The 17,004-nt window shown below is 40.7% G+C and overlaps 2 protein-coding genes across 2 annotated transcripts; both read right to left on the bottom strand.

Moving 5' to 3' along the window:
- Positions 1 to 446: 446 nt before the first annotated feature.
- Positions 447 to 4,944, bottom strand: rbm15 (RNA binding motif protein 15). The gene has a single exon (XM_023956555.1). It carries the CDS (start codon positions 4,778 to 4,780, stop codon positions 2,243 to 2,245), a length of 2,538 nt encoding a protein of 845 aa, XP_023812323.1. The 5' UTR covers positions 4,781 to 4,944; the 3' UTR covers positions 447 to 2,242.
- A 3,354-nt stretch (positions 4,945 to 8,298) lies between these two features.
- alx3 (ALX homeobox 3) lies at positions 8,299 to 12,406 on the bottom strand. The gene is made up of 4 exons (XM_004070679.3): positions 11,990 to 12,406; positions 9,487 to 9,761; positions 9,258 to 9,380; positions 8,299 to 9,105 (listed from the first exon to the last, which is right to left on the bottom strand). The coding sequence occupies exons 1-4, from the start codon at positions 12,357 to 12,359 to the stop codon at positions 8,764 to 8,766; spliced, it is 1,110 nt and encodes a 369-aa protein (XP_004070727.1). The 5' UTR covers positions 12,360 to 12,406; the 3' UTR covers positions 8,299 to 8,763.
- Between the last annotated feature and the right edge of the window lie 4,598 nt (positions 12,407 to 17,004).

Genomic DNA, 17,004 nt, shown 5'->3' with positions numbered 1-17,004 from the left:
TGTCACAGACATTCTCCGCAGCAGTGTGTGGCAGTCAGCGATGAACTTTCTTTAGCCTCCTGCTCAGAGGCCGGAACAATGCACGAGAAATCTCTGGGCCACAGCTGGAACCTGGCATGTCGCGTTGTTTGCTCCAGCCCTTCCAAACTGCACGGCTGAACGAAATCGGCCGCCGTTTCGCGCTGGTTGAAGCAAAGGCGGGTGGTATCTCCTCCATCTTGATCGTGTGCCAAATGAAGGAGTTGTGGGAGACGTTCATGTACGCCGAGGAACTTTAGAGTACAGAACCGGCCTGTAAGCAAACAGTTATCCTCACACGAAACACAGGTCTCTCCTCACTGGAGCTAAACAACGTGCAAACTGTCTCCACTCGAGTGAAAACTCCTTTGAAACACAATAAGTTATTGCAGCGTGTTTCCTCAATTCACTTCCACCGAAGAAACAGGTTTCCCTTCAAATGAACAATTTATTGATAATCTGTCACATTTAGGGCCCAAACGCACTTGCAGGTATGTCAATAGCTTGGCATGGGCACAACGGATCATCCTTTTCCACGACACAGCGTACATTGCTCAATTTTCCATTTAAAACAGAAGTCATCACAGGTGCAGATGGGCTACACAACTTAAAAGCTGCCTCGTCAGCGAGGACTCACAAACACTAGGGCGCCGCTTCTTTCTGCAGAGTCTTGCAGCTCGTTTGACGGGAGTCCAACCCTTAAGCGGGTCTGCTGGTCACATGTACTACAAGTCTGCCACACATTGTTTTCAGTACATATGAAACCAAAGTCAGCAAATTATCATTTACACAATAACTACTGCATGACAAACATACTGGAGCTCATAGGGTCAGCAGACTTTGGGGAAATATTGGCAAGCATAAGTAGAAATACTTAAAGAGCTCTAAAATTTTACATTTACTGCTAATGTACATCTAAAACCATAAAACTGCACGGATCTACTTGCTGTAAAAAAAAAAAAAAAAATAGCAGGTTTCTCCCGCTATAACAGCATGTTACGGATTTTGATTGTTGTGGGTCTACAGGAAGTAAATGTCTTGGACTGTCACAAATCACCAAACCTTCCAGCTTTTCTGCTCAACTGTACTTTAACTTATTCACTCTGCAAGCATCCATGTGTGGAGGAAAAAAGGGGGCACTAAATTAAAAAAAAAGCTTTAAAACGAATAAAATTCTAAAATTGCAATGTAAGTATTTGCATTCATTCGTTTTGCATATTATGGGCTGTTCCCTGGGCAGGAACACCGCTTAAACGTTAGTGTTCAGCTATCCACACACAGATATTAGCATCCCCAAGTTATGCTACATTTCGGCAAAAAAAAAACAAAAAATTTCAGGAACTTGATTCAATAAAACCTGACCCCTCCCCCAGCAAAAGTTCACAAAACTGCAGCTGAAATACATGGACTCTAACCAAATGGTGACCTTCAATTAACTACTGTGGAACCGAGGTCAAACACAGAGCACAACTCATTTTTTCTTTGAAACTTTTAACGGAAATGGTGTTATTTTAACTAAAGAACACGGCTAAGTTATCGGATGTAGTTCCATTGAAGAGTTGTGTGATGTGTTTTAACCTTATTGGAATATCTGTTCTCCCTTTACAACAAAAATATTTGTTACTGCCATTCTATAACAGTTAATAGAACCATTTATTTCCATTTCCTCAAGTATCTTGAGTTCACAATTTACTCAAAGCAGAAAGAGCTGACAATTCACTGCACTTTAGGTGAAGGTAAGGGGGGGTTTGCTGTTTTTTTCAGAATACCAACAATAACACCATCAGCACAGGCTGAGGTAATGCAACATAGTGGATCAGAAAAAAAATGATCTAAAAGCAAAAATTAAATAAAGTCATTTTTATATGTTGGGCTTCTTTTATCACCGAGTTATTGTGTAAATACTCTGAGGTTTTTCATTCTTGCAGAACATCTGAATTTTAACTAATAAATCCCCAAATCATCAATTTGTAATGAAGCATTTGTGACTGATCAAATTCAAATACTCACTTGATATTTTTAAGATGAACCTTTTAGTTTGGTTGCAGGGCACCATATGTCTTTTTAGTGAATTACATGGCACCTTACAAACACTCAAGAACCATACTAGTGTACCCCACAATGCAGAACACAGCATGCAATAATTACTGACAAACAGCAGACTTGTTTTTTCTTATATTCCACTTGAACATAGTGCATTGTGACTTTTTCTCTTTTTTTTTTTTTAAGATGCTCCACGAACCACAATCATGACCAGATAGTCTTCTTCGCTTTTTGCCAGAGCTTTTGCAGAGGAATCCAGGAATTGCTGAGAGAAATCACAGGGGGGGAAAGCATGAAGAACCCCTGTGTTGTCTTTATCTCTGCTCCCTCCCACAGGCAGACTGATGACCCCAGCTGCTTGTTTTTGGTTGAGGTAGGACACCAGGTTGCGAAGGGGCCGCTGGGTTGAGGCCATAGGATCAGATGAAGAGGAGTCCTCTGTGCTTCCAGGAACTGCCAACAGGATGGCGTAGCCGCCTGGACCGGCGACTTTGATGCGCCGAGACACCTCATCAAGCTTTGGCTGGTCCAGACGGAGACGCTGCGTGATCTTTAGCTCGCTCACCTGCCTTCCGGTTGAGCCGTCGATGAGCAGGTCGCTGGCGACGCCGTAGTCACCTTCTAGGAGATGCATGCTGGCTGGAAAGTTGCTGTTCTTCAGGAGCAGCATTCCGCGCCATGCCACAATGAGTTTGGTGCCATCAGGTTTGGATTGCTGGGCTCCTTTAGAGCTGCTTTCAGAGCGTTCTCTCTTGGCAGGCACTTTGCCACTGTCGCCCGCTTTGCGTTTCCGCTCACCAGCAGATGAGAGTCCTTTCTCAGAAAGACTCTGGCTTTTAACCCTTCGATCCGCCCCACCTCTTTCAAGGCTAATGACATGTTCTCTGGCTGGTGAGGCCGTTTCACTGTGCACAGGATGCTCAGAGTCACTGAAACGTCCTCCGTCTCTGCTGCTGCCCCCAGGACTGCCATCTGGAGAAGAACGTCTACGTCTCACTGTCCTCTCAGTGCTGTCAGGAGAGTGATCTAGGTGACGGCCATCCTCCAATAAGCGTCTCTTACGTCCTGGTTCTCGCCCTTGCAGCTCACGCTCCAAAGACCAAGGCTCTCGAGTTCTCCGGTCGCGTTCCAAATGTTCCAGAGGCTCAAAGGGGGATCCCCGGACCCGCTCACGAATGGCCGGGTTGGGCCACTCCGTTGCTGGAAAGAGTTCTCTGTCCCTGAAGTGAAGTGGAGGTGGAGTCCGATCTCTGACTCTCAGAGGTTCAGGCGTGGCGCGGTGGACAAACGAGTCAGCCACCATGTCAAACGGTGGAATAGGGAGAGGCTGCAAGAACTGCTGCTGGTACCGGTGCTCAGTGTCTGCGAAATCCACCCGAAGTCTTCTCTCTGGGCCTCCCAGCGGAAAGCCTCTCATGTGTGTCCATGCTGCTTGAGCAGCATCTAAACTTTCATACTGGATGTAGGCCCAAGTGTCACCTTTTCTGTAGTCAATGGTCCTTATAGTGCCAAAGCGATCAAATTCTCTGGCCAGGGCAGCTAAAGGAACCCACGGTCCAAGTCCACCGACCCACAAACGGGTCGTGGGTGTTGCTTTTCCGTAACCGATTTTTATAGGGTTGCGACCCACTATTTTTCCAGACATGCTAAGCTTAGCACGATGAGCCATGTCAAGGTTCTCAAACTTAAGAAATCCATATGTGCTGGTCTGTCCTCGTGATGGTCTCTTGATGTCCACCTCTGTTATGACTCCAAACCTGTCGAAAGCCCGCCTGAGGTCTGCTTCTGCAATGTTTATGTCCAAGTTGCCTAAAAACAAAGTCCTGTTTGCTCTTTGGTCGTCTTCCGGAGATATTAAATCCTCTTCACGAAAAGCTGCTCGCTCTGCAAGGAAAGCTGGACGTGCCCTGGCTTCAAACAGGGCGAACTCTCTGTCCCGGTCCAGTTCTCTGGGCAGAGGGGGCGGAGGGGGAGGAGGGAGCCGTCCCAAAGCCAGCTGCTGCAGCCGGTAGTCTCTGTAACCCAGGCCGGTGGGCGACAGGGGTCTCTGCAAGTGTCTGTGACTTTGTGCTGCGCTGTACAAGTCCCTCTCCACGGGGGAGCGGCTTCTCCTCCTGCTCGTGTAAACGGCCTCGATCTTCAGCGGCCGGTCGTAGAGCACGAGCCGGCCTCTGGCGTGTTTAGCAGCCCTGGCGTCCTCCGGCTTCCTGAAGTTAACGAAAGCAATCCGTTCGTCGTTGCTGCGACTAATTTTGACGCTCACGTCGCCAAACTTTTTGAATTCATGAAAAAGCCCATCTTCTATATCCTCCTCGCTCAGCTGATTCCCAAGGTCGCTGATTTTGAGTGTTTTGTACTCACTCTCGGTGCTGGGCGGCGGAACACGCTGCTCCGCGCGCGAAGAGGCTCGCGGGGAGGCTAGGTCTAGCGACAGGCTCAGGTTGTGGTTTTTACCCACGGAGCTGGAAGCAGCAGACTGACAGCTGTGATTATTTCCAGTCCGACTATGGCCCTCAAAATCTCTGTCCCTTTTCTCACCCAACAAGCTCCGTCTCGTTGAGCCGCTGTCGCTTTTGGACGAACTGTTTCCATTATTACTCCCACTGGAAACGGAGAGAGCCCCCATTTTCTTGCTGGTCGGGTGGCATCCTCCCCTCTCTCGAATGTCGTCCAAGGCCCGGGACCGTTTTTTAATCGGCGACCGCTCCTTTCCTTTCATTGCAGCCCACGAAGAGTAAACTCTTTGTGGTAACTGGCTTTTTCCTGCACTCCTTCCACAAAATAATGTAGAAAATATCCAATACGTTCAAAGAATTTATTTACCGACCCTGCGGCAAAACAACAACAGTCGCCATTTTGTTAAGATTTGTGAGAAGACCCGCCTCCATGCGCTGATTGGCCGGTGTTTGGGGGGCGGCGATTGGTTAAAACCTTTTAAAATCCCGTCAATCACGCACACAGCGATGGATTAAAAAATGGGTCATTTCAGAATAAACCTATTTTAAATAATCCACATGCAAAACTAAGTGAAAATAATTACTGAAAATAATTTAAAAAATGCCAAATAAGCTCAATGTACCCCCTAAAATGCATTTTTTCTTGTCCCGTCCCCCATTGTCCAAATTAAATCTTCAATAAAAGCAGTTAAAATTAAATTTTAGATTCAGTTTTTGGTATATCTTGTTTTGATTGGTGTTTTATGTAACCGTGGGATTTTTTTAAATAAAAGAAGTATTTCAAATATTATTTATGATCAATACAATGTGTTTCCCACCGAATCCACACAATTCCTTTTACCATAACAGGTAAGAGGGTTAGAATATAGCAAAGAGTGATATGCTGGACTTGACATCATCAAACAGTATTCAAAAAGAATGGGTAGAGCAAAAGTTACGTGGATCTTTTATTTTTAACACATAGTTATCCTAGATTGAATGTCTCACTCCGCCTCATGCAACCCTGTTTCCCTATAATCAGAGTAAGACAATTATTGTTATTGTTGTTGCTTTTTTATGAGTAAGTAAGCAATCAAATTAGCATGTAAAGTAGCAACTGAGAAAAACAAGATATCACCATTCATTCTGGGGTGGTCAGAAATGCAAAAAGGCATGCCATTGAAATCACATTAATTTTCTTATTGGTACTCAGTGACAGCTAAACAACTAGCGTCTACTCCTGAGAGAAAGTCAATATTAATACATGTTTGCAACCCTGTTACTTGCAAAAATTGATAACAAGGTTGCATCAAGTCTTGTCATCATCAATATAATGTCATAAATATTTCGCAGTTGATCTGTAAGCAAAGTTAATCAAGCCTTTGACAGATATTACCTTTTATTGACGATTATATAGCAGAGAATTAGAAAAGTCAAAGTTTGCTCTTCATGAATTTTGCAGCCCAAATGTCCTCCAGTTCTGGAATGACCCAAATATCAACATATTAACTGAATATTAAAAGATACAAACAAAAACACATGGACATGTTCCATATGATTTATTTTCTAAATCGGAAGCCTCTTTGCAAGTGTCCAGAAAGTAGTGAAACTGGAAGTATGATTTAAAATTTTTATTCATTTTTCATTTTGTTTTACTGTATGTATGTGTGTGTGTTCTGAATTTGAGGTGTAAAGTGTATCAGGCATCATTCGAATTTGCTTTTAACGGAAGACAGGTGTTCTTTAATGTACCACAAGATGGAAGTGGTCAAAAGGTCTGAAGGAAAAATAGGAAGTCAAATTTACCCCAAGCCTTGTTTGATCAAGCACACTTTTTTCAAGACAAGCTGGTAAATGTACTGGTCACCATGTCCGTTAGCCGAGGACTGTTGAGCGTGGAAACCACTATCCAGGATGAAAAATCCAAGATGCATGAATACATCAAGCTCAAGGCCCCAATTGACAGTGTGCTCTGTGAAAGTCTCAGGCAATGGGGAGCAGAGGATGCGGTGCTATAGGACAGATCCTCATGGGAGGACAAGCCCCTACATGGGATGTCCCATTGGACCATTAAGGAAGTGGCTTATGTCAAGAAGTCCTACCAATGGCTAGAAAGGCCTGGCCTACAGGACAGCACTGAAGCATTCATCCTGGCAGCGCAGGAAGTGCAACTTATTCAAGTTATAAACTGACCAAGCAGATGCCTCAATAAAAGCATGTGGTCAAACAACAAGAGTTAGATTGACTGATTCTCCAGAGCACACTTTCAAGTGGTAGAGGAGTGGACGTCCAACAAGCTCACTCCTGATTGGGGAGAGTGGTTGCCATAAAAATGCTATCTCAGGCCGACTCTGACTGATTACTGCTCATTAACGATTTCTGGTTCCAACACGGCGATGTTAAGAACTGCAGACTGAATTGACGAAGGTCTTTGGAACTGGAAGTATAAGCCACACTCTATGGGTGATGTCACACTCGCTTGGTCCAGTTCTCTTAAACAGTTAATGGCTAAATCATCTTTTGAAGGTTTTTTTTTTTTTGTTGTACAAGATGTGACGCTTAAACAGTTCCAATGTGAACAAAGGTCTGTAAACATCCATAAAAATTATTGCTGTACACGGTAAAGTAACCTATTTTAAATTGTTTTAATGATATGATGCTTTTAGTGAATTTGATAGATAACTGTGTTTACTACATACTGCTTCAAGCTGACCTGTTATTGATTATGTTAGTAAATGAAGACATATAAAAGCTTGTGGAAAAACAGTAACTTTCACAAGAGTTTGATTAAAACTAATAGCTGTTCAGCTCATAGGTATGCCATGATTTCATGTTGGTTAGTACTATCTCGCTGAGTTTGATCATTTTTTCATATCTGTACAAAGACCAAAAAAAAGACACAAAAACCAAACACAAACCCATTATGTGCCATTTCTCCAGCTTTACTAAAGATGACAATCTCTCGAGTCTGATATTCTTCCTGACAGCATTTCTTATCTTCACTTCTTAATCTGGGACTTAATCAGTAGAGGCTGCAGAAAAGGCTGCTGAGTCCCAGGGCCTTGCTGGAATTTGAAGCTGTGGGTGTGGAAAGTGTTTCTGATGGGTTTGGGCATTTTTCTATTGGAAACACATGTCTGAGAGAGCGAATGTCAGCGTATCCGTTCCGACTGTGGTTGTCATAGTGAAGCTAAGAAAGAGAATTGAGAATATTCCCATTAAACCCATATACAGTCCTTTGGGGCCTTTGTTCACCAGTGAACCTACGTTTTATAATTCCTAAAACTGCAGCAGATTGACATGTTTGCACGTCTGACATAGGATATGTCATGTAGGCCTTGTAACCAGATATAATTGTACATTGCTATTTGATCATTTTTTAACAATTACTTAAAATGTTTTTGGGCATTTGAAACAGAGACATTTTAAGAAACTAAATCTTCCACATGCACATCATGCCATTTCCTTTCAATCCACAAAACTTTTTTGGTCATTTTGAAAGTTGAACATGTTAATCTGGTTATGGTAAATAGTTGGACCAACTCGATGTGCACAGAATCCCAAATCTCTGTCAGATATAATTCACTGGTTAAATGGGTTGATTACCACAAGCTGTGAAATTTTTTAAATCAGTGAGATTTTGCACTTCAGTTGTGGTGAAGACTAAAAAGCTTTCTTTTCATCTGTTCATCTGACACTAAATGTGGTATTTCAGGCCTTTGTGAGAAACCAGGTATCAAATATACCTTAAAAAAAAGGATTCACAGGTATTTTCTTCCAATAAAGATGTTCAACACAAAGATGGTGCTCTCCAAAACTCGCTTTTATTAAAGAATCACAAAAGAAAATGTTATTTAATAAGTTTGTTTCATTTTCGAATCTTTTAAAATATGCATTTTATCAAACGTAGTCTCTTACTGAGACAGTAATGTGGATTGGGATCTGTATTACTGCTCAAATTATCATAGCACAACAAAGAATAGTGATGAATATAATTTTTTGTACATACTTAAATAGAAAAAAAAGTTTTCCAGTTTTGTAACATCAAACTGAAGTCAGTTTTCAGTACTTTGAGTTTGGAACAATGGACGCAAGGTTGTTCTTTCGGGTTGTAAGTTGTCAATTTTGAATAGGCTTTGAGCGAAGTTAAGTACAAAAAAGGAAACACAAGTCATTTTCTGAGATAAGTGTGTACATCTTGGACTGTGTGTGGGTCATGAGTGTTTGGCTCAGTCTGTGCACACAGCACAGCATGGTACTGTGGTAGTCATGTGGGCCATGACAGCAGGCTTCCTGGATCTTTGGCTTTCATCCGTAGTGCCACCAAACTTGTCGGTTTGTAGTCGGCATCTGGTCCCTCAATGGGAGGGGGCCCGAGGCCACCAGGGAAGCTGTGAAGGGAGTAGAGACTGTTGATGCTGGGATGGTGTGGTGGGTGGTGATGAGGTGTGTGGGTGGGGGAGGTGGGCATGCCCATAAAGCTCTGCAGGTTGCTGTGGTGGTGGGAATATGGACTCATGCAGGAGGAGGCCATGGAGTCCGCTCCAAGGACACACGTAGCTCCTGAAGCGCCACCTCCACCTGCAGCTGCTCCTGGCCACAGGTTGCTCTGCATCGGGAAGAGGACACAATGAAAAACAAGTACTTGGAATGTAAAGACATTTAACTATTATTAGCAAAGAGCTGCAACTGAAGTAACCTTTTTGCAAGATCAATTATCAACAAAATAAATCATAGATCCTTAGATCTGCAGTGACCAACCTGGTATGCATCATGGCGAGGGAGAAGAGAAATATCATATGCTGCAAAGTGGTTGCGGACTTCCTGTATCTTCCCATAGCGTTCCCGCTTTCTCCATTTGGCTCTGCGATTTTGGAACCAAACCTTTAAAATAAGTGGCAAAAACAGGAACGTTTAAGGACGACAAATTGTTCTTCTCATGGACGATCAAAACACAAAGAAAGAAATCCAAACAGCTTTCCCAAAGTACCTGAACCCGAGCCTCTGTGAGCTCTGTCCTCAGAGCCAGCTGCTCTCTGGCATACACATCAGGGTAGTGCGTCTTCTGAAACACTTTTTCCAGCTCCTCCAGCTGAAAGGTGCTGAAAGTGGTACGGTTGCGGCGCTTCTTGTTTTTCCCTGATAAGTCAATGGAGTCAGCAATGGAGTCTCCTTGTAAACTGCTGCCTGGTTCTTTTAGTTTGCCACAGCAATCTGTGCCGAGGCCAGGGAAGCCCATGCTCTTCAGTGCTCCCTTATCTCTGACTGAGGCCCACAGAGGAAGACAGAAAAATAAACACATTCATTAAAAAATGTTGATAACCTGTTTTTTCATTTAAACTTTAACTCTGTTTTTTAAGTGTAATTCATTTCACATTTTCAGTGACAGCTCTATGTTTGAACATATATTTTTTTCATAGATTTCTTTTAGATTTAACGACGTTCCGGAGCTCCACGGTACCAAAATTCAAATTTTTTTTTAAACGTATTAATGATTCTAACATACTTGAAAATTTACATTTTCTTGTTTTTTCAAAGTAAATATTCAAAAAGTTACACTTTTACAATCTGACAAACAAACAAGGTAATTAGTATTGCAAAGTATTAACAAACAAATGATAAAACACAAATAATCAAAACAAAACTATTAAATAACTGTGAGGCAGCAAAAAGATGGCTGTGAAGACACAACACCAGAGCTTCCTTTTTTTTACTGTGATCAATCAAATTAGCATGTTTTGGCAGTGGAAACAGCCGCCTCTTGGGCAACTTGTCAGTTATAGCCTTTTATAGTCTGGCACAGCAATATTTTTAACAGAACACAAACAGCATCTTTAGGGCCCAACCATTATGTAATACTTTTCTTTTGTGTCTCAAAGAGTTATAAAGATTACTTAAATTACACAGCCTCCATACAGAGACTGATCGCTGTATGAAAGTATGACTGTGCTTAATTAAAAGAAAAACTTCTCCTGACAAAGTGTGTTGTTATTCTACACCAACTCCAATAAACTGATGGAAAACTGCATCTGCTGTCACTCCATTTGATTACTGCAAAGACATTCTCTGAGATTAATGGTGGAACTTGCAGAGTTACTGAGTTAATCAGGTTCTATCAGTGATAAATCACATTCTGAAAACATGTTCAGTTGTTATTAGCGCCTTTAAATCTGTTCCGATTTGGTTACAAAAAAACAACAACACAATAAACCTAAATATTCTCGCTGGTATTTTTTTTAATGTTGGCATTTTGCTTAACCCGTTAAAAATAATATTAATATTAACAATGATAATATAGGAGTTTTTATGCTAGGTCAGTTTCCATTCATTTTTCATTTTTTATTATTTAAAAAAAGGCTAATGCAGAACAATTCTTCTGCTTCTGTTTAAAATAATAACTTTTTGGAAACTGAAAAAAATACATCCGTTATTTCAAAGATTTAGGCAACCATTGTTCTTAATTGTAAAAAGAAAGTGTTATCAATAAAAAAAATGAAATATATACAAAATGAATCAAACATAAAAATCAAACATAATAATTATTTGGGCAATTTTATTTATATTTTTTTGTAAACATTAAGTTCATACATTTTAAGTGAAGAAATCTTGTTATTTAATTTCAAAAACAAAGCTGAAAGATAAACGATGATGTGTTGTTATAAACTTGCAATTAAATGTCAAAATATTCTTGTTTTAAAATGATCGAGCACCCAGCTCTTCTGTGATGCGCTCTCAAAAACATAATTAAAATTACAAGACGGACTGCACTGCCATTACATATTTAGGGGGGGATTGAAAGTGCGTTTGGGTTTGTTCCATATATACGGACTAACATAAAGAGCACAACAAGCTTCCACAGTCCACATCAACGAATAGAAACGCCTAAATACGAGCAGAAGCCTGCTCACTTGAATGTTATCATTTTCCTCTTTATTTAGTAAAAAAAACTGAGAAAAAATGAAATATTTTCTTCATTTTTTTCATAATTGAAGCATAACAGGCAATAGAAGGACGGGGAGGGAAACATTTTGAAATGGTGGGTGAATTCTAATCATAAATAGTTCACGAGACTCAAACAAGTCTCAACTTTAAACACCATAAATAAAGGACTATGTGAAGGTAAACCTGTTAAATCTAATGGCTTTTTTGTTAATTATTTGCAATATTGGGGGGGGGGGGCGCCCCATAGTCTCAGCTATTTCAACGCAGGTGAAAACGCGACTTCACATCAGTAAAGGAAAAATTACAAAAGAACAAAACTGACAATTAATTTCTCACAAAAAACATTTCACAAAATATTATGCACCTTCTCTACCTAAAGTCTTAGTAGTTTTTTCTGCTTCTTTGTCTGTATTCAGTCTTTCTTTTTCTATACCACCCTTCATCGCAATCATTTACTAAAATGTATTTTTAAATATGTTAAATTCCTAAATGAAATAAAGTGGATGCAGACTTTTTTTCTTTAATGGATAAAATATCTGTTCTGTACTCACCGTCCGCGCTGTTCTCATAAAACGCTGCTTTGCGGCTGATCGTCGCTGCTTTTTGATCCTGGTTCAAACCGTCCAAAAATTTGCTGTGTTTGGGCGGAGAACAGGACGGGTTCGCCGTGGCAGAACCGTGCGTAAAGTTCACCGCAGACTCTCCAAACCTGCTCATGGCCGCCGCGTAAAGGTCCCCGCGCAGGCTGAAGCGGTGAGGCAGAAGAGGAGGAGGAAGGTGCGAGTGCAACGGTTTCTGAAGTTCATCGCAGGGCAGAAACGAACCAGAACCCCCTCCAGCGGCGGGATCCACTCCGGGAGAGTTTGTCTGTGTCGTCCTGCTGTTCTGCGGAGGGAACGGCGCACAGCTGTCTGCGTCCATCTCACCGCTTGAGCAGTCAGTCCACGCAGAAGCGACTGGCTGCTGTCACCGAGGGCGCGTAAGTGAGGCGTATTTTTTCTTTCTCCTGTGTTCATGTTAAGTGGGAGGGATTTAATATATCAGAAACAAAGACCCGTGAAACGATGTGTGTGTGTGTGGGGGGGGGGGGGGGGGACTTATTGCGTTGGTGCAGATTTAAATTCAATCAAGCGCGGGTTCTGTCACTCCAAATAACCATTTAATTCGTATTTTATTATTTTCCCGGAGTGAAGAAAATTAAGACTATATACTTGCAAAATATCACAAGAAAGTTAATTGATACAAACTAACTTGTTTTAAAATAGGCTGTTTTTTTAAAATATAGAATAATAATAAAAACAAAACTAAACTTAACTTTTGCGTATAATTTTAGACTAATGCACTCAGTCAGTCATTATCAAGCCGGAGCCACTTTTCTGTTTGTGGTGCTGGGAGATTTCTCTCCTCACTTTTGGTTATTACAACATTTTTACATAAAAGCTCAGCTGTTCGCTCGCTTTTCTTCTTCTTTTTCTTATTTTTTAAAAGCGGTTTCTTCCCATGGAAGGTAAGAGGAATGAGGTGAAAAATGCACCAGCTGCCGGGACAGAAGAACTTCTGCCAGAACAGGTCAGAAACAACTTTCTTTTTTTTTTGTTTGGCCAAATGTTCCGTTTTTATAATATTATTACTAGTTGTTTGGTGTTGTTTTATCGCGTACCGTTTGTCCTGACACTAAACGTCATGTGGGCTAAAATATACATAAATGTTGTGGTGTTATTTCTTTTGCCGTTTTAGTTGTTATTATTAAAGTTTCCCGTTTTATTAGTAATTATTGCCTTCACGATTTTGCCTAATATTTTAGTGTGAAATATACTGGATTAAATTGCGCAAGAATGAGTTTTTTACTATAAATAAAACCAAAGAACACAAAAGAAATTTAAACAAAATGACAAAATACAAATAATAAATCCTTATTTTTTTTCTCCAAATGAGACGTGCACGACACGCAAAAAATAAAAAAAATAATTAAAAAAAAGATTTAGCCTAAACGTCACGACTGTAAAAATGTAAGAAGTCTTCCTCGGACTGCGTCGGCTGCTATCTGAAAAAGAAAAAAAAGCTGTATAAAAAAGGTTTGTTTTTTGTATTTGTTTTTTTTGTTTTTTTTTTGGGGGGGGGGTCAGATTTTTGCCAAATATTTAGCAGATTTTGAAGATTTATGCTGCAATATATTTAAATATTGTTTTAGATGTGATGAAAAAAACACAAAACAGGATTTTCTCAAAAATTTATCAAAACGGGGGTTTCTTATTCATTTTAACTCAAGCTTTTAGGTAGAATTAAGTTTAATTTAAAGCACTTTGGGATTTAGCCCTTTATTTATTTATTTGGATAAAAGTAATTGAATGCAACGTTAAAAAGTCCATTATCATCCGTATTCTTAAAGCAAGACAAAAAGGAAGGCGTTCTCCGAGTCGCTGATGCGTCATTCCTTAAATTGGATGCATGTATTCCCGCTGAATGGGGAGAAAGCGCTCTGACACATGTATGCGCGCCTTATCTGGGATCTCTCCGAACGCAGCGCGCACTGACTGCGCTCAGATACGCTGTCGTTTGTTCTTGGGGCATCTTATCTTTTCTCCGGATACTCGATGCCGCGCACGGTCCGGGTGATAGACAAGTGTATAAACACCAGGTCCATTTAGCTGCAGAAGTTTTGCAAGCCCCATTTCATTCTGCTTTTGCCCACAGTGCTTCTGAAACATTCAGCTCCGAAACTTTACAACAAGATACTTTGCAAAGATATCATTTTTGCAAATGTTGTCATGTGAGGGTCATGACAATAAAATGAGGATTCTATCAAAAATTCATTTTTGAAGTTTTTCACGGATCACACTTTAGTATAAACATGTGACATATTAAGGGGCATGACATACAATGTTTAGTTCTCCTAAATCTCACTGACAATCAAAAATAGTATTCCTTTAAAGGTCATCCTGCATTACAGTTTAATAATTTAAACGTTAGAAAAGTCCAGAATTCTGTCAGAGTAAGGGTTCTAAGATGCATTTAAGCCAAACATGTTTCTTAAATCTCTCTGCAAGCTTGTCGCCTTTGGCCAGAGGCAGCAGGGCACGTTTGAATTTACAAACCCAGCTGAGTAAATGCACCCCAGATATGCGAGAAGAGGAAGAATGTGTGATCTCTGAGATGCAGGGTAACAGTGTTAAAGCATGAAATGTACACGTCAGGGGACTCTGGCAGATAAATCACAGTATGGGTCGTCATCTTTAAGATCTTCACATTCTGGCGGCTGGTGTAATAAGCATTAACAGTACCAGCTCAACTATTTACAGCCACAAACTCCTGTCCCGCAAGTGTGTCCTGGGCATGAACTTGCACAGGAAATCACTTCAGCCTGTAAGGAGTTCCACCCCCCCCCTTTCTCTACCACCAGCAGCAGCAGATCATAGAAAGTATGGATTAAGGTGACCTCGCACTCTCACTGTGACCATGCAACCCTTAGGCTAAAGAATTACTTCCACCTCAACCCCCTACATCCTCTTTGTCTGCATTACTGCACCCTGTGACACCTTACTTCCTTTCACGGACAGGTTCATCTCACACTTACTTTAGACAACAGATGCAACTTTAACATACAAAACCAGACTTTTAAAAACACTAATAGAGAGACGTTGCAGACCAGCCTCCATGAGGACCAACATAAAGGACCACAAAAAAAGTCATTCAGGCCCACTGCCTTGTTCTGGTTGTTGCAGCCTTAGGCCTTTTCCTTTCCTGCACGGGTGGCGACTGAACCTGAGGTTTGCATTAGAAAAGGAGAAGGATAGCTAATTGAATTACTCGCCAATGAATGCACAGAGATGATCCCATATGCAAGGGCCGGGGCTCCTCTCAGAGGCCTCCCTCACATCCTCCATTCTGTGTCCAGAAGTTCCAGCTCGAACTGTGATTGACAGCTGCCGACCTCAGGGTCGCCAGGCTGGAAGAGGTGCATTCTGGGACTCTGGAAGGGGTTGTTGGGGTTTTGAAGGGAGATGGGAAGTGGCGATTCTGTCCTCTGCGTGACCTTAAATAAGGCATCACAAAGTTGTCTGCAACCCAATGAGAGCTGGAGCTGGACACAGGAAGAACAGCTCTCTTTGTCAGATGTTTGCTAAAATGAATTTTTCTTCATGAAACCACATATCATTCATCTTTCTGCTGGAAAAAAAAGTCACAATAGGCAGCTCAAACTTTCCTCTATTGATCTGCAAACCCAGAAGACTCTGTGTTTGACAGTGTGAGAAAGCCAGAAGCAAAAAGATCCAGTACTTTGTTGCCGGCTGATCATAAAAAACTTGCTGCACCATTTATTTTGCGTCAAAGTTAAGTAGAACTGAATCGCCAAGGACAGCACACCTGTAAGATAGCGATGACAGGTAATTTTCTCCACCAATAATGAAAACTGTAAACACAGGTCGTCTTTTCATAAAGCCAATGCAGTATACCGAAGTCTGATGATAACTTAATTTCAAATGGAAACAAACCGAAAGACCAATAAAAGCACAAGTTTAAGTTCTGACATTGCTGCCTAGTTAAAGCATTAACCTCTTTTCCTATGGTTAAAAGGATGAAATAAGCTGCTAACTCAGCAGCACAGTAGCTTAGAAATAGAAACACAGCAGGGTTATTAAAGTTCAGTCTCCTTTAATAAAGAGCTCTCTGCTGTGAGGAGACTAATGAGGGACAGACTGGTGCAGCCCGGCTGTTCACAGTCGGTAAACAAAATAACCTTGTGAATAGCAGTTTTCACACATGTCTATGCTCTTGTCAAAATCAGGAAGTCATTATTATTCTTGTTGTTGTTGTTGTTGTTATTATTTTTTATTATTATTATTATTATTATTATTAATACTACTAATACATGGATAGTTATAGTAGCTGTAACAATGGATGTTGTTCTAGTATAAAATGCATTTATTTCTATAGGCTGTTTTAAACAGTAATCTAAAACAATCGTTCGGGGTAATCTCCAACATACCAAAATATTATAATACATTTACAATACAATTACATTTCTGTGGGAGATTTGCGGGTCTAACATTATCATCTAAAGAAATTTAGCTTTTTTTTTGTCCTTAATAATAATAACCATAACTAGTTAAAAAGTAGGCAAAGTTGAATAAACTGAATTTAGAATTGTTTGACTTCAGTAAGAAAATGTGTTTTCATTAATAAATTAATTAATTTATTTATGCATTTACAACAATATTTGCTCTGTCTGCTGAACCGGAGGAGCCTCAGCAACTGATCATAACAGAGCTAAAGGATAGAAACATCTTCCATGCACCACAGCCTCTTTCATGGAGCTTTTCTAAAAAAAATAAAAAAAAGGCACAGCTACGTAAAATGTGTTTTTCCTTTATCTCTGGACAGTTGGGAGGGTGTCCACATCAGATTAGTTTTCTTAAAATGTTACGTAATTTCAATGACTTTGAAATGTTACTTGGCCTCTGCAGCTGTTACAGTTTTTCTCAGTCGCTTTAGTACAATTCTCAGATCAGAATGAAATTCCCAAAACTATTTGTTCAATCTTCACATCATGATGTCACTTGTGCAC

Source organism: Oryzias latipes, chromosome 7 (assembly GCF_002234675.1).
Source record: "Oryzias latipes chromosome 7, ASM223467v1".
Lineage (NCBI taxonomy): Eukaryota > Metazoa > Chordata > Actinopteri > Beloniformes > Adrianichthyidae > Oryzias > Oryzias latipes.
Note: the sequence above shows the minus strand (reverse complement) of the source record. Positions and strands in the feature narration are given on the sequence as shown.